Source organism: Malania oleifera, chromosome 2 (genome assembly GCF_029873635.1).
Source record: "Malania oleifera isolate guangnan ecotype guangnan chromosome 2, ASM2987363v1, whole genome shotgun sequence".
In the NCBI taxonomy this organism is placed as follows: domain Eukaryota; kingdom Viridiplantae; phylum Streptophyta; class Magnoliopsida; order Santalales; family Ximeniaceae; genus Malania; species Malania oleifera.
Window position 1 is genome coordinate 70071481 of NC_080418.1, and position 17518 is coordinate 70088998.

The window sequence follows — 17518 nt, forward strand, 5'->3', positions numbered from 1 at the left end:
ATGTAAGAGATTGAGAACAGAAACACACACACACAGACACACAGGAGAAAGGAGAAGAGGAGAAGAGAAGAAGAAAGTAAGGGACAAAGAGAGAGATTGCTGCATAACAGAACAGAAAACAGAAACTGAAAGAGGAGAAAGGGAACAAGGAGGACGAAGAAGAAGAAAGGAGGAAGAAAGAGAGGGGGAGAGAGAGAGAGAGGAAAATCAATTCTGGAGTTCTGAAACAGAACAGAGAGAGAAACAGAAAGAGACAGGAAGATGGAGAAGGAAGAAGAAAGGAAGATGTAGGAGAGGGAGAGACAGAATGAGAGTGGATTTCTGAATTCAAAATGATAGTGTGTCCAATAGAACAAACACACAAAGTAATTGTACACCCAATATTACAACTAAATAAACAATTACAAAATAACCTGAAAATATACTTGAAATACACAAAATACCCCTAAATTAACAAAACTTCTAAAATAACCAAAAGTTTTCCAAACTAAGATAAAACCCTAAGTATTAAAGCTACATTACAATATTAGCATCTAACGTTCTTCATTGCTATTCCTCCATTTCTTGCCTTCTAAAATGAAAAAAAAAAAAACTAAATATCATAACATTGCATCAAGGAAAAACAATTATAACAATCAACTAAATATAAGAATGTTAAATTCAAATAAAAACACAAAAACAGACCTCGCTTATTTTTGTGGAGTGGGAAACATATTAAAAGAAAAACAAAGCCCCAAAACACCACAACATTTATCTGCTTCAAGTTGAGGGACAATGCATCACGGAGGTCTATCAACCTGAAAGAAGAAACATGCACACGAGATCCCCTTTTTGCTAAAGAAATCAGCACAATGGTTGGCTCATTTGGTTCAGCATCCTTCCCCTCAAGAAAAGCATGGATTGCTTTTCCATATAGGGGCCCACAACAGGGGGTGCTCCTCCTTTGCTTAGATCTTGCAGACTCCCCCCCCCCCCCCCGGCCCTTTCCTAAAAACAGAGTGGGTTGCTTTTCCATATAGGGCCCACAATTGGGGGTGCTCCCCTTTTTCTTAGATCTTGTAGAGTGCCCCCTGCTACTTCCCCCCACCTCTCCCCCAATTAATACGTCTAATTTATTTTTGTTGAAAGCTTTTTACTCTGCTCTGATTATTTTTAAGAAATAGAGATGATTTTTTCTTTCAAGAATAGTACCAGACAATTGACACAAGCTAGTTGGTTAACGTGCAAGCATATAACGGCATAGTAAAGAGAATAAGAGAGAGAATGCACACAAAACTTTGTGGTTTGGCTGCAAAGCCTGCATCCACGTGCACCATTACAGGTTCAAATCCACTATGAATGGAAAGAGTACAAAGGATATCAACTTACATTAGATACGCATCCTAAAGTCTCCAATTACATGATAAAATTCATAAACACTGCATTTGGGAGGATGGATTTTAAACACTGGATTTAGATTTGGGTGGATTTGGATAAGTTTCAATACAATTTTGTATTCCATTTTATCCAAATCCAACACAAATCCAAATCCAAATCCAAGATCTATCCAAACATAGGGAAAGGAACTCAGGAAAATGTTCTCTTTCTTTTAAGAAACGCCAAACCCCAGGAGTAGTTCCCAACACTTGGTTCTCAAATTGCACAAGATGAACACCTGAAATAAGCAATTCAGAGTATTTTTTCTCGACAATCACTCAACCTTTTTAGTAGCCATCAATCAATAGAAATAGATTGGAGCAAACACATTGGCAGTCAGAATTCAGTTGACCCATATGACAAAACTGACCCAGTTCAAGTAGAACTGAGCCACCAAACCACAAACATCCACATTGGCAAATTTCTGCCCTAAACTCTTGCACAGAAAGAATCAAAACATCAGTGCAACTCCAATGCCTTTGAGAGCCAGCAACTAGAACTGCAAAGATCTACAAGTCTAAGCAATGCTTGAACTTGATCAGAGTGAGACTACGTTAACATATTAATTGGATTATTTTCATAACCAATCTTCCCCAGAGAACTCTCTCTCCACAAAAAATAGATCATGAAGAAAAAAAAAATGAACATCAATATGCATCATCCTGCCACACCATGAAACATCTGATCCCAAGTCAAAGGAGTAAAACACTAATGGTCCTTAGTCCACCAACCATGCCTTGTGTTAAGCATCCTACACACCTGGAATTTCTTCCTTTCTTCTGAAGACCCATTTACAGCCTATAATCATCTTCCCTTTTCTAGTCTAACCTGCCTAATATTGATTGTTTTGAAGAGTTTCAATCTCCGTCTGCATTGCAATTAACCACTTGTCTAAATTAACCCCAGAACCAACTTCTAAATACTTAGGAGGCCCACCAGCATCCTATGAGCGTCAAAGCATGTGCTGTAAATGTTTCTTTTAAAAGAGACTTAATGTGGCCCACTTATTACATAGGTATAGATTTTGGGAGGAAGAAATAAGGAATTGCATTATGGAGTTGTGCTTTATTTGCAGTATTTTGGAGATTGTGGAAGGATTTGCGTATATTTTCAGGAAAGAAGTTACCATATTGGTTGGTGTGGGAAAAGATCCTTTTTATGGTTTCTTTATGGTGTGTGGGGCTACCTCGAGTTTCTTTTGTCATATTTTATTTTCATGGTTTTTTCTTTTTTGGTTTTCTTGAGGATTCCCAGATTTTGCTAAGGAGATGTCCTCTCCCATGATTGTACATTCTTTTTTATCCAATGAATTTCTTTTTCTATTAAAAAACAAAATAAAAATACATACGTATAGATAAAATAATATTTATCCTAGCCTCCTAGGTGAGAATTAAGAGTATTATCACATCTTGGTGATAATGAAAGTGATAATTAAGAGTATTATCATACTCTTACCTCATGGAAACAGTTATCCCATCTCCACTATAGATAAGCTTCTTTGATGGTAGGAAGAGTTTGAGTAGGAGTCTAATAGTGTCCTAGTAGAGTCGCCAAGTTGTTAATAAGTTTTTGAAGCTCACCTCTACTGGGGTGAATCTCTGAACAACCTCGACCTAGATGGCGAAATCGAGCGAAATTTGAATGGGGTTGAGATGTGGGTAAAGAAATATGTCAATGGAGTCGCCATCTTGGGTAAGCAAAGAATGCCTAATTATCATTACCAATGTTTTAAAATGCGAAGGCGTAAGGCAAGGCATTTTAACCCTTAAAAGGCAAGGCGTAAGCAATAAAGCATTGGGGCGTAAGCCTTTTAATAATTTATTTTTAGATTAAAAAATGTAAATAAATTATATATATTTTAAAAATAAAGAAAAATTAAGAAAATAACAATTATAATGTAAGAAAGAAAAATTGTATATACTTTGCAAACTACTTGTCAACTATTCAAAAATTGCTAACTTGAATACATGATATAAATCATGACAAGAGGTAGCTATACAATTACATAGTTAAATTGTTTTCATGATCTAAGATATTTACTCTCTGTTATTTTGGGAAATTGACGTTCAAGAGTTCTAGAAATCAACTCATATTATGAGATTCCTTTTATACAAACATGTAGTTATAATTTTTTTAACCAATTTTTTACTTGAGAATCACCCACCCAAAATGTGAAAGCCTTGACTAAAAAAGCACAAAAGGCATGCCTTTTGTAAAAATGTGTTAACCTCAGCATATAATGCCTTAGCCTTTTTAGAGCTTGGTATTTTAGATTGAGCCTCAAGGCGTTTTAGGCATGTTGTGCCTTGATGCGAACGCCTTGAGGCGAGCCTTGATTGAGCCTTTTAAAACAATGATCATTACTACCGATTTTTGGTCAACTAGTTACTCCTAAGGTTCAAAGAACCAATAGTCTATGGTATTCTTATAAAGTCAAGTTCGAGAGTACAATTGTGCAAGGAAAAGGCACTAGCACCTTTACACACCCGTTCCACGAAAGACACCACAATAACTTCGGAATTTCAAGCATAAATTACACATGGTCATTGATCCTTCAATTAAAGTTTAAATTACCCTCCGTTCAGTATCATACCATCCTACGACCATAGGGTATCCCCTCAAGGAACATAAGGCTTCCCTCACCTCGTGAATCCTATAAGAACATTATGACACCACTTTCGGGTTCTTTTGTTTGGATGGATTTTAACATATAAAAGTGTCTTAGTGTAAATTTACCCATCCATTAAATAGTAAGTTGGCCCCACACAAGATGGCAACCACCCTCACCTCAATATCCTCGAAGGCATGGACAAGACACCACCTTGAGGTTTGTCGTTAGATAGATTAAAGTGTTTTAAGGTTAAGCACGGCGTAATGTATGCGAACAAGTTGAAATTAAGAAATATCCTACTCAATCATGCACGAGAAAACACACCAAAACAAACAATCCACGATCAAACATACATTCAAAGTTATTAAAATTAAATATACTATCAAAGAGAACATAAAAAATCTCAAACAAAATCACATACAAAATTTACCTAATCTATAGAAGGCAACAAGTTAAATTCCAACCTTGGTTTCCTATTTTTGAAAGATCTATATTCAAGAACTAAAAATTCAAACTTCGAACTTCATGAACACGGAAACTACTTTTTGATCCTTGTTTCAATTTTCCTTTTTTTTTTTTTTCCATTTTTGATTAAGTTGGAAAATCTAATCTAAAACACAAGAAGAGAAAACTCTAGGATCCTAGAAAGTAGAAACCCTAACAAATAACCAAGAATTTTGTAGAATTTTTTAAATTAATAATAAATTTATGAACAAAATTTACCAAAAAATTCCAAATAAATAACATATTTCAATGAATTTTTAAATACTTTTTTGAATTTTCAGGGATTTTTTAACAAAACAAAATAAAATAATATAAATAAGATAAATAAAATAAAGTTACATGTGTGCAAGTGTGCGGAGAAGTGCCTAACCCGTCTCTCTTTTGTTTAATTTTTTCAAAAAAAAAAAAAAAGAACTCTTAGAACAATTTTTAAGAATTGTATCAGCAAGCATGTAATTTAAAAATCAATCTCAATTTCCTTCCGAGCATGAAGAAATTACAATATAAGCATGGAGCTCTTAATCAAAACCTTCACAACCAAAAAACAAAGATTGTAACTTTAAGAATAATATGACATGAAAATCTTTTTTTTTTTTCCTACAATCACAAATTAGAGCTTGGACTTTTAACACACACATGTGATAAAGAATAAAATTTTGACACATACATGGAAGAAAATTTTCATCTTTAACAGAAGATTAAAGAAATTTCAAGGTAAATCATCACTATTATGCCACAAAAGAGTATCTCCAATACATACTTTAATCCTCTTCTAATTAAAACATGGAAACATGCCAAAGTACATGAGATTGGAAAATTTCAGAGACAAGCCTTGTTTTTTTGGAAATTTAAATTTCAAGAAAACCTTAAAGATTAAAGAGAATCAATAAAAAATTATTAAGTTTAATATTTTCTTCAAGCTTGAGTCTTCTAATAGAGTCTTCTACAAAAATAACAAAAGCATAATAAAGAGGTCTCCTAAGAGAAAATGGATCCTCCTCTCCTTCTCTAATTGAACGTGTGTTTCTCCCCAACAATTAAGTGAGCTTCCTCCCTCAACTCAATGAATATGCCTTCTCTCCAAGCTCTAACATATGTGTAAAGGGAGCCCTAGCTTCCTTTTTATAAAGAAAAGGAAGATAAGGCGTTGCCCTAATCTACTCTTTCCAAAAACACCCTTAAGAAATAAGGGAATCTTTTCCTTATCTTTCAAGGGTCATTGAAGACAAGCTCATTCCCATTCTAAAGGATAAATTCCTAACCAAGTTAGGAATATTCCCCTATTTGAGTAGAAAAAGGCAATTGAACCTTAAAAATACAAGCCACACATCGTCCAAAATTGAATTGCACTACCAAGGGCTTAGAGAAAGATAGAGAAGCCATAGTTAATTTTTTCAAAGTCATGTATTTTCCATTATTTGGTAATTAATTGAAATTTTTTCATCCCCAAACAAAATTGGGAGTCGACAAATGCCCCTTTTATATGTTTGTTGCCATAAGATGTTAGAGAACCCTTTTGCATTCTATAGTAAGGAACATATAAAGACAAGGACATCAATTTTGGATCAAGACCCTACGTAGAAATATTTTCGCTCTTTGACAGTGGAGAGGGGACCATACTAAACCAACACACACATGCATATGATAAAATGGAAGACAGAAATCTTAGTTATGGGAATGAATCGCTATGACTAGGATAAATTACCTTTGACATGGACAAGCCGCTAGTCATTGGTAGGAGTAGGCCAACTTGGTCTACAAGGGATGCCTTTATCAAAGGAATTCTGCTACTGTAACATTGGCGGTAAACCAACTCGATTTGTAAGAAACCACTTTGGATTTAGGATCACAACGCCATACCTCCTAAGTGAAGGCATAAGCCACACCAACTTATGGAAAAACTACCTTAGATTTGGGAATCACAATCTTATACGTCCATTAATTGGCAAACTAACATGATTCATGAGAAAAACTATTTTGGATTATAGATCACGGCCTTATACCTCCAAAAATAGACAAACCAAGCCAATTTGTAAGAAAGATAAGTACCTTTGACATAGGTAAGCCACTAATCACTAGTAGGCATAGGTCAACTCAGTCTACAGGGGATTCCTTTGTCACGGGAAGTCTGCCACTAAACATTGATAGAATCCATCTTTCTTTAACCCTACAACCTAAGCTATGTTTCATCTGTGCATTAAGACTAGCTTGAGGTCCAAAACTCAGCATTAATACTCAAAAGAGGATTTATCACACAAATATTGGCAGAACAATGTTGGATTCACAATTTCAATTGAAGGTTGCAATAGTCAAGGAGCCTGCAATGAACAAAAGTTGTCAGCAGTACTCATCAGCATCCAGTCAAGTATTGAACACCCACGAAGGCAATTTCCAATTGGCTACAACTTTTGATAAAAGCTAGAAATGACATCCAAATAAACCAAGTTAGTGAAAAGGAAAAAGGAAAACGAGAGGTGGGGGGGAAGAAATAAAAAAAAGAGAAAGAAAAGGCTGAGTTGAAAACCTAAAAGGTAGTTCAGCAAGTTCAAAGTAGGCTAACATTTATGGATGTCCAGTGAACTGAGTTCTAGAATTGAGACTTCAATGAGACAACTCAAGTTAGGGTGAACTCATTGTCCATTAGATCAATCATTAGCCTATCACTACCAAATACAGGTTGGATAATGCAAATTGATCAATAGAAAATTGCACCATATTCCAGGCTTGTTTTCATTCATTTTTTTCAGAAAATCATAAATTCACTTGAAAATAAAATATACAATCAAATCTTTTGTTTCAAAGTGCCACTTATAGAGGTCACAAAGCTTGTATATCGGGCAATAAACCTTCTCAAAAATGAAGTAGATGGTCTAAATAAAGGTAGGTTCAAGATAGCATAGTTCGCGAAAGTGAAAACCCAAGAAGTTTCAACAGTTTTGAAAGATCGAAAAGCAATTAGATGGATAGAGAAATGCTCTGTGGGACCTATATTTGATCATTGCATCTTCAAGGCATAAGTCAAAATTACTCACTTCGCACATAACTTCATGAGTCAATTCATGCTTCTTTCATTCATTTGCAAACTCTTTTTCACAAGCTCAAAGTTTTAGTGAACCAAGTCAATTCATTGCTTCCACCTTTATCCCTTGTACGCTAAGTTGGTCTATGCCTAGCGGCTTGCCCGCATCAAAGGTAGTTATCCTACAAACCAAGTTGGTTTACTACCAATGTTACAGTGGCAGATTTCCCATGACAAAGGCATCCCTTGTAGGCCAACTCAGCCTACATCTACCAGTAACTAGCAAATTTTCCGTGTCAAAAGGTAGTTATCTTTCTCACAAACCATGTTGTTTTGTCTATTTTCGGAAGTATGGGGCCATGATCCCAAATCTAAAATATTTTTTCTCACAAACCACGTTAGTTTGTCTATTAGTCGATATATGGGACTGTGATTCTCATATCTAATGTAGTTTTGCTGTAAACTGATATGGTTGCCGCCCCTACTTAGGAGGTATGAGTTTGTGATTCCAAACCCAAAGTGGTTTCTCACAAATTGGGTGATTTGTCTATTTTCGGAGGTATGGGGTTGTGATCCCAAATCCAAAATAGTTTTTCTCACAAACCGCATTGGTTTTTTTATTAGTGGATATATGGGACTACGATTCTCAAAATCCAAGGTAGTTTTTTCATGAACTAGTATTGTTTATGCCCTCACTTGGGAGGCGTGAGGCAATTCCAAATCCAGAGAATTTTCTTATAAATCAAGTTGGTTAACAGCCAAAATTATAGTAGCAAAGTTCCTATGACAAAGACATCCCTTGTAGACCGAGTTGGCCTACACCTGCTAGTGACTAGCGGCTTGCCCGTGTCAAAGGTAACTATCTTTCTCACAAATCAGGTTGGTTTGTCTATTTCGAAGGTATAAGACCATAATCCCAAACCCAAAATAGTACTTCTCACAAACTGTGTTGGTTTGTCTATTAATAGACATGCAAGACTGCGTTTCCCAAATCCAAGGTAGTTTTTCTATAAATTGGAATGGTTTATGCCCCCACTTAAGAGGCATGGGGTTGTGATCCCAAATCCACAATGGTTTCTAACAAACCGAGTTGGTTTGCCACCAATGTTACAGCGGCAGAATTTCCGTTACAAAGGCATTTATTGTAGACTGAGTTGGCCTATGCCTACCAATGACTAGCAGTTTGCCTATGCCAAAGGTAATTTACCCCACTTTTACCTTTGTCATCATTATCAATTCTCATAACTAAGATTTCTATCTTACTTTCATCTTATCATATGCATGTGCGCGCTAGTCTCTATTGTCCCCTCGCCATTGTCAAAAGAGCGAGAATTGTGCTACATGGGGTCCCCCATTCAAAATTTGTGTCCTAATCTTTATATGTTCCTTACCATAGAATGCTAGAAATAAGGTCCTCTAATATCTTATGGCAACGAACATCTAAGGTGGGGCAATTGTTGACACCCAATTTTGTTTGAGGATGAAATTTCTCAATTAAATTGGAGAAAAATGGACAATACATGGCTTCGAAACAATTCAACTTTAGACTAAGTTGTGGCCTTTAATTTTGTATATTTAAGGTCCAATTGCCTTTTTCTAGTCAAAAAGGAGCTTATCCTTAACTTGGTTGGCAGTGAGCTTGTCTTCACTCACCTTTGTAGGAAAAGGAAAGGATTTCCTTGTTTCTTAAGGGTGTTTTTGGAAAGAGTGAATTAGGGCAACACCCTATCTTCCTATTCTCTATAAAAAGGAAGATAGGGCTCCCGTTGTTAGATCTTGGAGAGAAAACACATACGTTGAGTTGAAGGAGGCAGTATGCACTCAATTATTGGGGAGAAACACATTCAATTAGAGAAGCAAAGAAGGATCCATGTTCTCTTTGAAAGCTTCTTCATTATTCTTTTGGTATTCTTGTAGAAGACTCCATTGAAAGATACAAGCTTGAAGAGAATATTAAACTTATTAATTCTTTATTGGTCTCCTTGATCATTACGGTATTCTTGATATTTAAATCTCCAAAAGAACAAATTATGTCTCTCAAATTTTCCAATCTCATCTACTTTGGCATGTTTTCATGTTTTAATTAGAAGAGCATTTAAGTATGTGTAGGAGATATTCTTTGAAGTTTGTGGCATGTTAATGATGATTTACCTAGAAATTTATTTAATCATGTTAAAGATGAAACATTTCTTCCATGTGTGTCTAAGTTTCAATCTTTATCATGTGTGCGCTAAAATTCCAACTTTATTTTGTGATTGCACAAAAAGAAATAAAAACAAAAATCATGATCTTCATGCCATATTATTCTTGAAGTTACAATCTTTGTTTTATAGTCATGTGAAGGGTGCGGTTGAAATCCCCATGCTTATATTGTAATTTGTAATTTCTTCATGCTCAGACCGAAATTGTGATTGCACTTTTAAATTACATGTGCTACAATTCTTAAAAATTGTTCTAAGAGATTTTTCTTTTCAAAAAAATTAAACAAGAGAGAGAGAGAGAGAGAGAGAGAGGGTGGGTAGGGACTTCTCTTCGTACCTACACAAATGGGCACATTATCTTATTTTATTTTATTTATGTTACTTGATTTGGTTAAAAAATCCATGAATTCATTAAAAATATATTATTTATTTTGGAGATTTCTTTTGGTAAATTTTGTTCATAAATTTATTCAAATTTTTTTTCATGTTATTATTATTATTCATCTTAATTTCAAAAATTTTTAAAAAGTTTTGGTGAATTGCTAGGGTTTCTAAGACCTCTAGGGTTTTCTTCTTGTGCTTTCGATTAGGGTTTCTGACTTAATCAAAACTGACCCAAAAAAAAATGAAAATCAAGGAAAGGATGAATTAACACAAAAGCACCCTCATATGTTAAAATCCATTCAACAATCTGGAAGTGGCATGATAACGTTCTTTCAAGATTCTCGAGGTGAGAGAAGACCTATATTCCTTGATGCAATACCTAACAGTCATAGGGTGGAACGATACTTCACTAAGGGTAATTTAAACTTTAACTGAAGAATCAATGACCATGTGCGCTTTATGCTTGAAATTCCAAACTTATTGTGGTACGGTTCATGGAATGGGTATATAGGGGATGCTAATACCTTCCCCTTGCACATACTCCCGAACTTGGCTTTGGTATGCAAAATATAGACTAACGGTTCTTTAGACCCTGGGAGTAGCTAGTTGACCAAAAATTGGTAGTACTTAATCAAGTGTTCCAACCTTACCTAGGATAAAGTAGGTTAGTTGCGACTCCATTGGTATATATTTTTTACCAACATCTCAACCCCATTTCGAGTTCACCATCTGCATCAAGACGGTTCAAAGATTCAACCTGATGGAGGTGAGCTTCAGGAACGTGTTGACAGTCATTAATTGAAGGCATCCTGTTTTGACATAAGCTAGAAGACACTATTCAATTTTTGAAAGATTAAGACTGATATTGTGCTTTTGCTTAAGCAACCATGGCTGGAGGTACATCTTTATAATTCATTATAAATCTCATATATGCAACATGGTATTCATAACATAGACATTGTGGTGATATAATTTACCACCTCTATCTTTGGCAGAACATACTGCTGTGCTCCAGCATCCAAAACGGTGTCGCCTCTTGAATTAATGAAGATTGAATAATTAAATCGCTTTTCAAAAGTCATGGATTACCAGCCAAATACTACGCAAGCTTTTGGTCATTCTCCATCCTTGTAAAATCAGAACTACAAACCTTTCTCAAAGAAAATGGCAAATTCACCAAAAATAACATCTGCACTGATTATAAATTCTGTTGACTTTGGATCAATGCACCACAATCTATACGCCTTCAACTCAATGTTGTAACCCAAGAATACACATCTAAGAGTCCACAGATCAAGCCTCCCAAATCCCAATATCCACATGAACATATGCCGATAACATACCGGAATAATTAGTTAGAGTATCAGACCATGCCTTTTCTGTGAGCACTGCAATCGATGGATCTGTTAGGGGTGAGCAGTGGGCAAAATAGCATGCTATAGAGATTGCTTCAGCCTAAAACTCCTCAGTCAAGCTAGCATTACGAACATGTAGCTCTCCAAGAGGGTCTTATTCATGCACTCTGCCACTCCATTCGGTTGTGGTGTGCCTTTAGTGTTAAACTATATCATCATTCTAGAAAAACCCATCAAACTTAGATAAGAAAAATTCAAATCATTATTGGTGCTAACCCACTAGATTTTCTTCCCAGTATACTTCTCAATTATAGCATTCCATTGCTTGAAGCATTTGAACAATTCATCTTTATGCTCCAACATAATAAAAAACTTTCTGTGAGAAAGCATATATTAAGGCATGTACCTTGGACCACTCTTTGAAAGAACATGAGAAGGTCCCGCTCAATGACCATGCTCCAAAGCATCTTCTATCTTCTGCACTATAATACTAAAAGCAACCATATATTTTTTTCTTCCCAGTTCCCAAAAATTCAATGCTCACAAAAGTCAAGTTTCCCTACACTCTTCCCTTTTGTGAGCATTCATCCTTGGTTACAGATGAAGATAATCTCTCCTTCCAAAACCTCTGTAGAATGTGGGTTGCACTTCTTTCTTCTACCTTGTGACTTGTCCTTAAACTTACAAACATTTTGGCCTTTGCCCCCTTTCTTACCATAATTACAAGTTGAAGTCCTTTGAGATGCAATATGATCTTCAAGGCCAACCTGCAACTACCCAAATTCATCATATTTAGGATTTTTAGGATTTTTTTGGGCAATCATATAGATTATTATTTTTCAGGATTTTCCTATTTCAACATCAGTTTTATAGTGGGATTTTATAAGGTAATACTTTAGTAGACTATATAGGGTCTTTATGATTTAAAATTTTACAAATATGTTTGTTTTAACTTTTAGTTATCTCTTAAAGATTGTTTCCTTATGGGATCTGACATTATTTCCTAGAGATTGTTTTTTATTTAATATCAGAAGAAAGCTTTTATAAAAGCTTGATGTGTTACCATGAGAAGATAAATCTAAATATTGAGAATTAAGCCCCTAGACAGTAGACTCTTGCTTTGTGTTAGCCTTAGTGGCTACATAATCATATTTGAAGTATTTTGATGATATCAACCTAATTGTAGTTCCAAGTTTAACCTATCTTTGCATATCAAAGTACAGGTACAAGTGACAAATACATGAAGCTACTGGATTAAAAGCAAAGATCAAATCGAGTGGACATTTGAGTAGGAAAGATCAAAATGGACAATCACTCATAAGGACTCAAGCACATCCAACAAAGTCATAGTGTAATAGGGAGTGTTTGAGGTAGGAACTACTATAACTCTTACGGTATTGTTTCACGCAAGATTATTGAGCAAAAGCTGAACAAATGAATTTCATATTAGGATATAAGTATATAGGATATCACCAAACTCTTAGAACAAAACTTAATGAGTTTTCAAAGAACAAAAACAAAGATTTTTATATAAATATCCTATACTTCATTTTCATAAGGGACAAGTTTTAAATCATCCTAGTGCTGTAAATCTTTTATATACTTGATCCCAATTGGATTATAACCATTATCATGCACCTAAGTAAACAAGAAAATCAAGTTTGTAAAGAAACAGGGCAAACCGTCGACAGTTTGGCCCAAGGGCATCGACAATTTCAGGCAGAGAGTTAATTGAATTTTTGCCTAAAGAAAACCATCGATGGTTTGGGGGAATCCATAGACAGTTTGCGTCAAGATTCTACACCCAACGGCTATAAACGGCTAGTTTTCGAAGTAAACAATTAATTTATTAACCCAACGGCCATAAAATGGCTAGTAGGCCAATTTGCCTATAAATACAAGTCCAAAGGCTTGTTTAAACATTGATCTTAATAATCATATATCATTTGCAAGTACACTTCAATTAGTTCATCATCTTTGTGCTCAACTTCTCTCTTGCTCTTCAATCTTAGTGTGATACATTACTCTGAGAGAGTTGTGTGAGGATTTTATTGTATCAAATATCAGCTCGTTCAAGGAGCATTGTATTTGTAAATCATTTCCTTCCATTTGTTGTAAAAGGGTTCTTGGTGAACTTTACTGTAAGACTCTTGGTGAGTGAAAGGGATTTGTTCCTGTGGTGTAAAGGCTTCTCCGCCGGTGAAGGAGTTGTGCTAGTAGATTGCGGAAACCTTAGGTGTGACTCAAGGCATAGACGTAGGCAAGGGACCGAACCACGTTAATATCAATGTTGAGCTTTTCTTACCTTCTCTTTAATTTATATCTTGTGCATGATTTACATTCTATATATCGTGATATAATCATTTGTATCTTGCTAAGATTGTAATTTTGTAGAGAAAAGCGAAAATACGCAAAAGAATCTATTCACCCCGCCCCCCCCCCCCCCCCCCCCCCCCCCCCCTCTCTAGACTCAACTCTAGGGCCAACAGTTTGATTTTCCCTTAACTCTTTATTTTCCCATTTATTTTATGTTAGCATTTCTTGATTTTCTTTAATTTTCGATCATTTCCTCTCTGATTTCCTGCATCACATTGTCTAGACACTGAATTGCTGATGCCCAAACTTGAACACTCCCCACATTTTCCTACTTCTAGTTACAAGCCCTCCAGCTTGACACTGAATTTGATGTCCTGATCAAGCCCTATCTACTAATTTCTTCAAAAACACAGATGACTCAACATCCTCTGCAGACATGCAATCACACCCATAAATAAGTCACAAACATGCTTACAAGAAAGTGGAAATAAGCATAACAATAGAAGGTTCTTCTTCTAATTTAATATCTAAATTATCCAAATCCAAAAATATGGATTTAAATTAATGAAGATGTGTCATCAGCCATACATAAACAAATCTTTCTTGGGATGGAGTTCACTTGAGAGAGGCTGTCACATAAGAGACTCCAATTTTAACCACAAACTAGCTGCCAAAATCTTTATGAAGAACTTCTCATAAGACTGTCTGAACAGCACAACTAAATTGACATGATTTGTCAAAGCTTATTTATTTAATTCATCATTTTCATCTCTAGTCATGGCACTAGGCATTTTGTCCTTCAAACCAAAACTTCCAAGAAGTCTTCCTGAGTGAAAAATGTTTTCACCTTGAATTGCTATAAACCATAATTAACTTGCTCGATTTCAAATATTCTATTTGCAGACATCACTACACCTAACATGGATAAGAAATATTTTGCTCAAATTACTCCCAAGATAATACAAACAGAACACAAACTTATCAGTCCAAAGGCTACAATACAACAAAGCAGTGAAGTAAAGAAAATAAGTGACAACAAACAAACAAATTGACGTACTTCAGCTATAAAGCATACATCCATGAGTTCCCTGACAGGTACAAATCCACAGTGAATGGGAAGAGTACAAAGGAGATAAAATTATTACACTTACATCCAAAAGCCTCCCTATTACACCCAATATGCACAAAAGGAGCTCAAATAAAAGGTTTTTTCATGCTCAAGAAAGTTCTCAAAAGTTTCCAAAGACTCCCTTCTCAAACTGCACAGGTTTGAGTGCTAACACCAAGCCATCCCTCAAAGCCTAGAGCTCAATCACAATACTAGTTGTGTAACCAATCTGTCTTGCAAAGCCTACATCAGATGACTGTGCTTGAATAAGGCCTCCTAGACTAGCTAATCCTGTTTTCCAAGATGATCCATCCATATTAATTTTGAAGTATAGTGTGGAAGGCATGCCCATCCAACTTTGTCAGGAAAATTCTTTCTTCTGGGCTCAACCATTAGGAAAACAGCAGTGAATTTCACTGCCCAAGGAAAGGCAAGATGAGGCACATTTGAAGGTTGCAAGGCAGTGTGGCATGCAAGATGGAGTTTATTTGTCCAAATCCGAAGATGTCACCAATTCATTCCTGCATTAGCCCACATGTCTAAATAGATTAGGCCCTTGCTTTCAAAAGGGATAGCAAGGCAATTCATTATATAGTAAATTGCCATATAAAGTACTGGATACAGGCAATTCCTTTCAATTCCACTCCCAACTCCAATCACCTACCCTACTATCAAGTTTTTTCCTTTTTCAAGGAAAAAGATACATCATTCGGAGAAGGTCCCCATGTTAAAACATCCTACTTTTAACCAAACTTTGAGTAGGGATGGAAACAACATCTCAGAGGATATCAGTTGGTAACTCACAAGTCACAAGAAAGCTTGCTAGGGTCCCAGCCTCCATTGTCATCCTAAGCTTTATCACAAGCATGTCCCCGTCTCCTCTCTGAAAATGCCCTGTGATTCTGTTTCTCAGAGGTACTTTACCAGGTGACTCATCGATCCAAAAGTTACAAGCATCCCATCAAGAACACCCACCTCTCTCTTCTTAATGCCCACTTCCCAACCTTTCTTTTCCGAAAAGAAAGGATTACAAAGAACGGGCAATAAAACATCCTCCTAAAGGCAACCAGAAAACCATTACAACAAAATTCCATGGAAAAAACACAGAGAGTGCAGCCAAAAGAAAGCAAGGAAAACAACTCTATCCCATAATAAATGGAAAGGAGCTGTTTTTGTCACTAAAAAACCTATCATTCCTTTAGATCCAAAAAATCCAAGAAAAAAAAAGAGCAAAAACAACGCATTTCCACAAAACCAACCCTTTCTTACTCCTACCAAAACCCAAAAACAACACCAATAAAAGAGCATCAACAGTTCATTGTAATATTATCACCTCATCAAAAACTGAGAAAAAATCATCCCAAAGCTGCTTAGCCACCCAACAACGGAGAAATAGATGCTCAGTGGTTTCACTTGACTGTACACACATAATGCATATGCACGGACTCATAGCCTTATAGGGCCTCCTTACCAGCAACAAATTTTAAAAGGAGCTTTAGCCTTCCAACATAATTATTTCGAAGGCCAAGAGAGAGAACTAGAGGTTTTCAGCAAGAGAGAAGAAAGATTTCGTAACAATACAATCGAAAGCATTCCCAACCCAAATACTCCAATCATTCCTTACTTGATGGAAGAAAAGAATCCAAAATCCTCAACAAAATTGTAAGTTCAACAACCCCTCTTTCATGTTCCTGAAGAAATGAAAATCCCAAGAAAGAGAGCCAACCCCTCCCTCCCCTCCCAAAAAGAATAAGAAGAAGAATGAAAGGAATAAATTGAAGCATTAATAACTAAAGACAGTGATGCAAGGGCAGCATCAAGGATCTGCAGCCATGGGAAGAAAGATGAAGAATTTGAAGAGATGTAGGAAAGGGAAGAGAGGAGATCCAAGGGGGAAATCTCGCGTTCACTTCAAATTCAAATTCAGCAACCTACTTACAACATGGCTTTCACACTCTATTTGTAAGAAAGCCTCTAACACATGAAATTATACACATACCCATAAAATACACAAGTATTACAAACAAGCCCCCAAATACACATAATAATATACTAATTAAACTAAACACATAATGAACTAATAACTAAACACAACAATCCCTTGACCCAATTCTTAAGTGTTATCCAACAAGGTCTTCCCAAGACTTTCTTCTTGACCTACATCAGATAGTCTAAAAGACGACGAATAAACAACTCCAACAAAACCTCAACCACCCAAATATCCTCCTAAAATTGAATAAGATTCTCATTTCCTAAGCTAGGTAAGAAAATAGAAGACTTGAGCAGGTCACGAAATACAAATCCAAGGGCTCACATGAGAAGCATTACCATTTTTCTAGTGCCCCAATCATTCCAATGCATATCATACTTACTTTTAATAACCTTGGGCCATAAACCTCCAAGTGACCCTCCATAACCATTTTCCAACCAAAGAAATGTTTATAGATGCATGTTACCCAAGCCAAAACCCCCTTCAGACTTAGATCTTCTAAGTTCTAACCATATCCCAACAAGATGCTCCCTCTTCTTATCACCGGTACCCAACCACAAAAAAACCTCATAAGCCTCTTCCAGGACGGTAGCACATTCACAGGAACTTGACAA

General features: G+C 35.9%; 1 protein-coding gene across 9 annotated transcripts in view; it reads right to left on the bottom strand.

Moving 5' to 3' along the window:
• Window positions 1–17518, bottom strand: part of LOC131149389 (uncharacterized) — a 76333-nt gene that overhangs the window by 2565 nt on the left and 56250 nt on the right. The window contains exon 9 of one of the 9 annotated variants that reach the window (XM_058099806.1): window positions 15367–15435. The exons of the other annotated variants lie outside the window; for them this stretch is intronic. Coding sequence (XP_057955789.1) covers window positions 15430–15435 — 6 coding nt within the window. The 3' untranslated portion in view covers window positions 15367–15429. Of the gene's footprint in view, window positions 1–15366; window positions 15436–17518 lie in introns of those variants that run through there. 9 annotated transcript variants of the gene reach the window in all.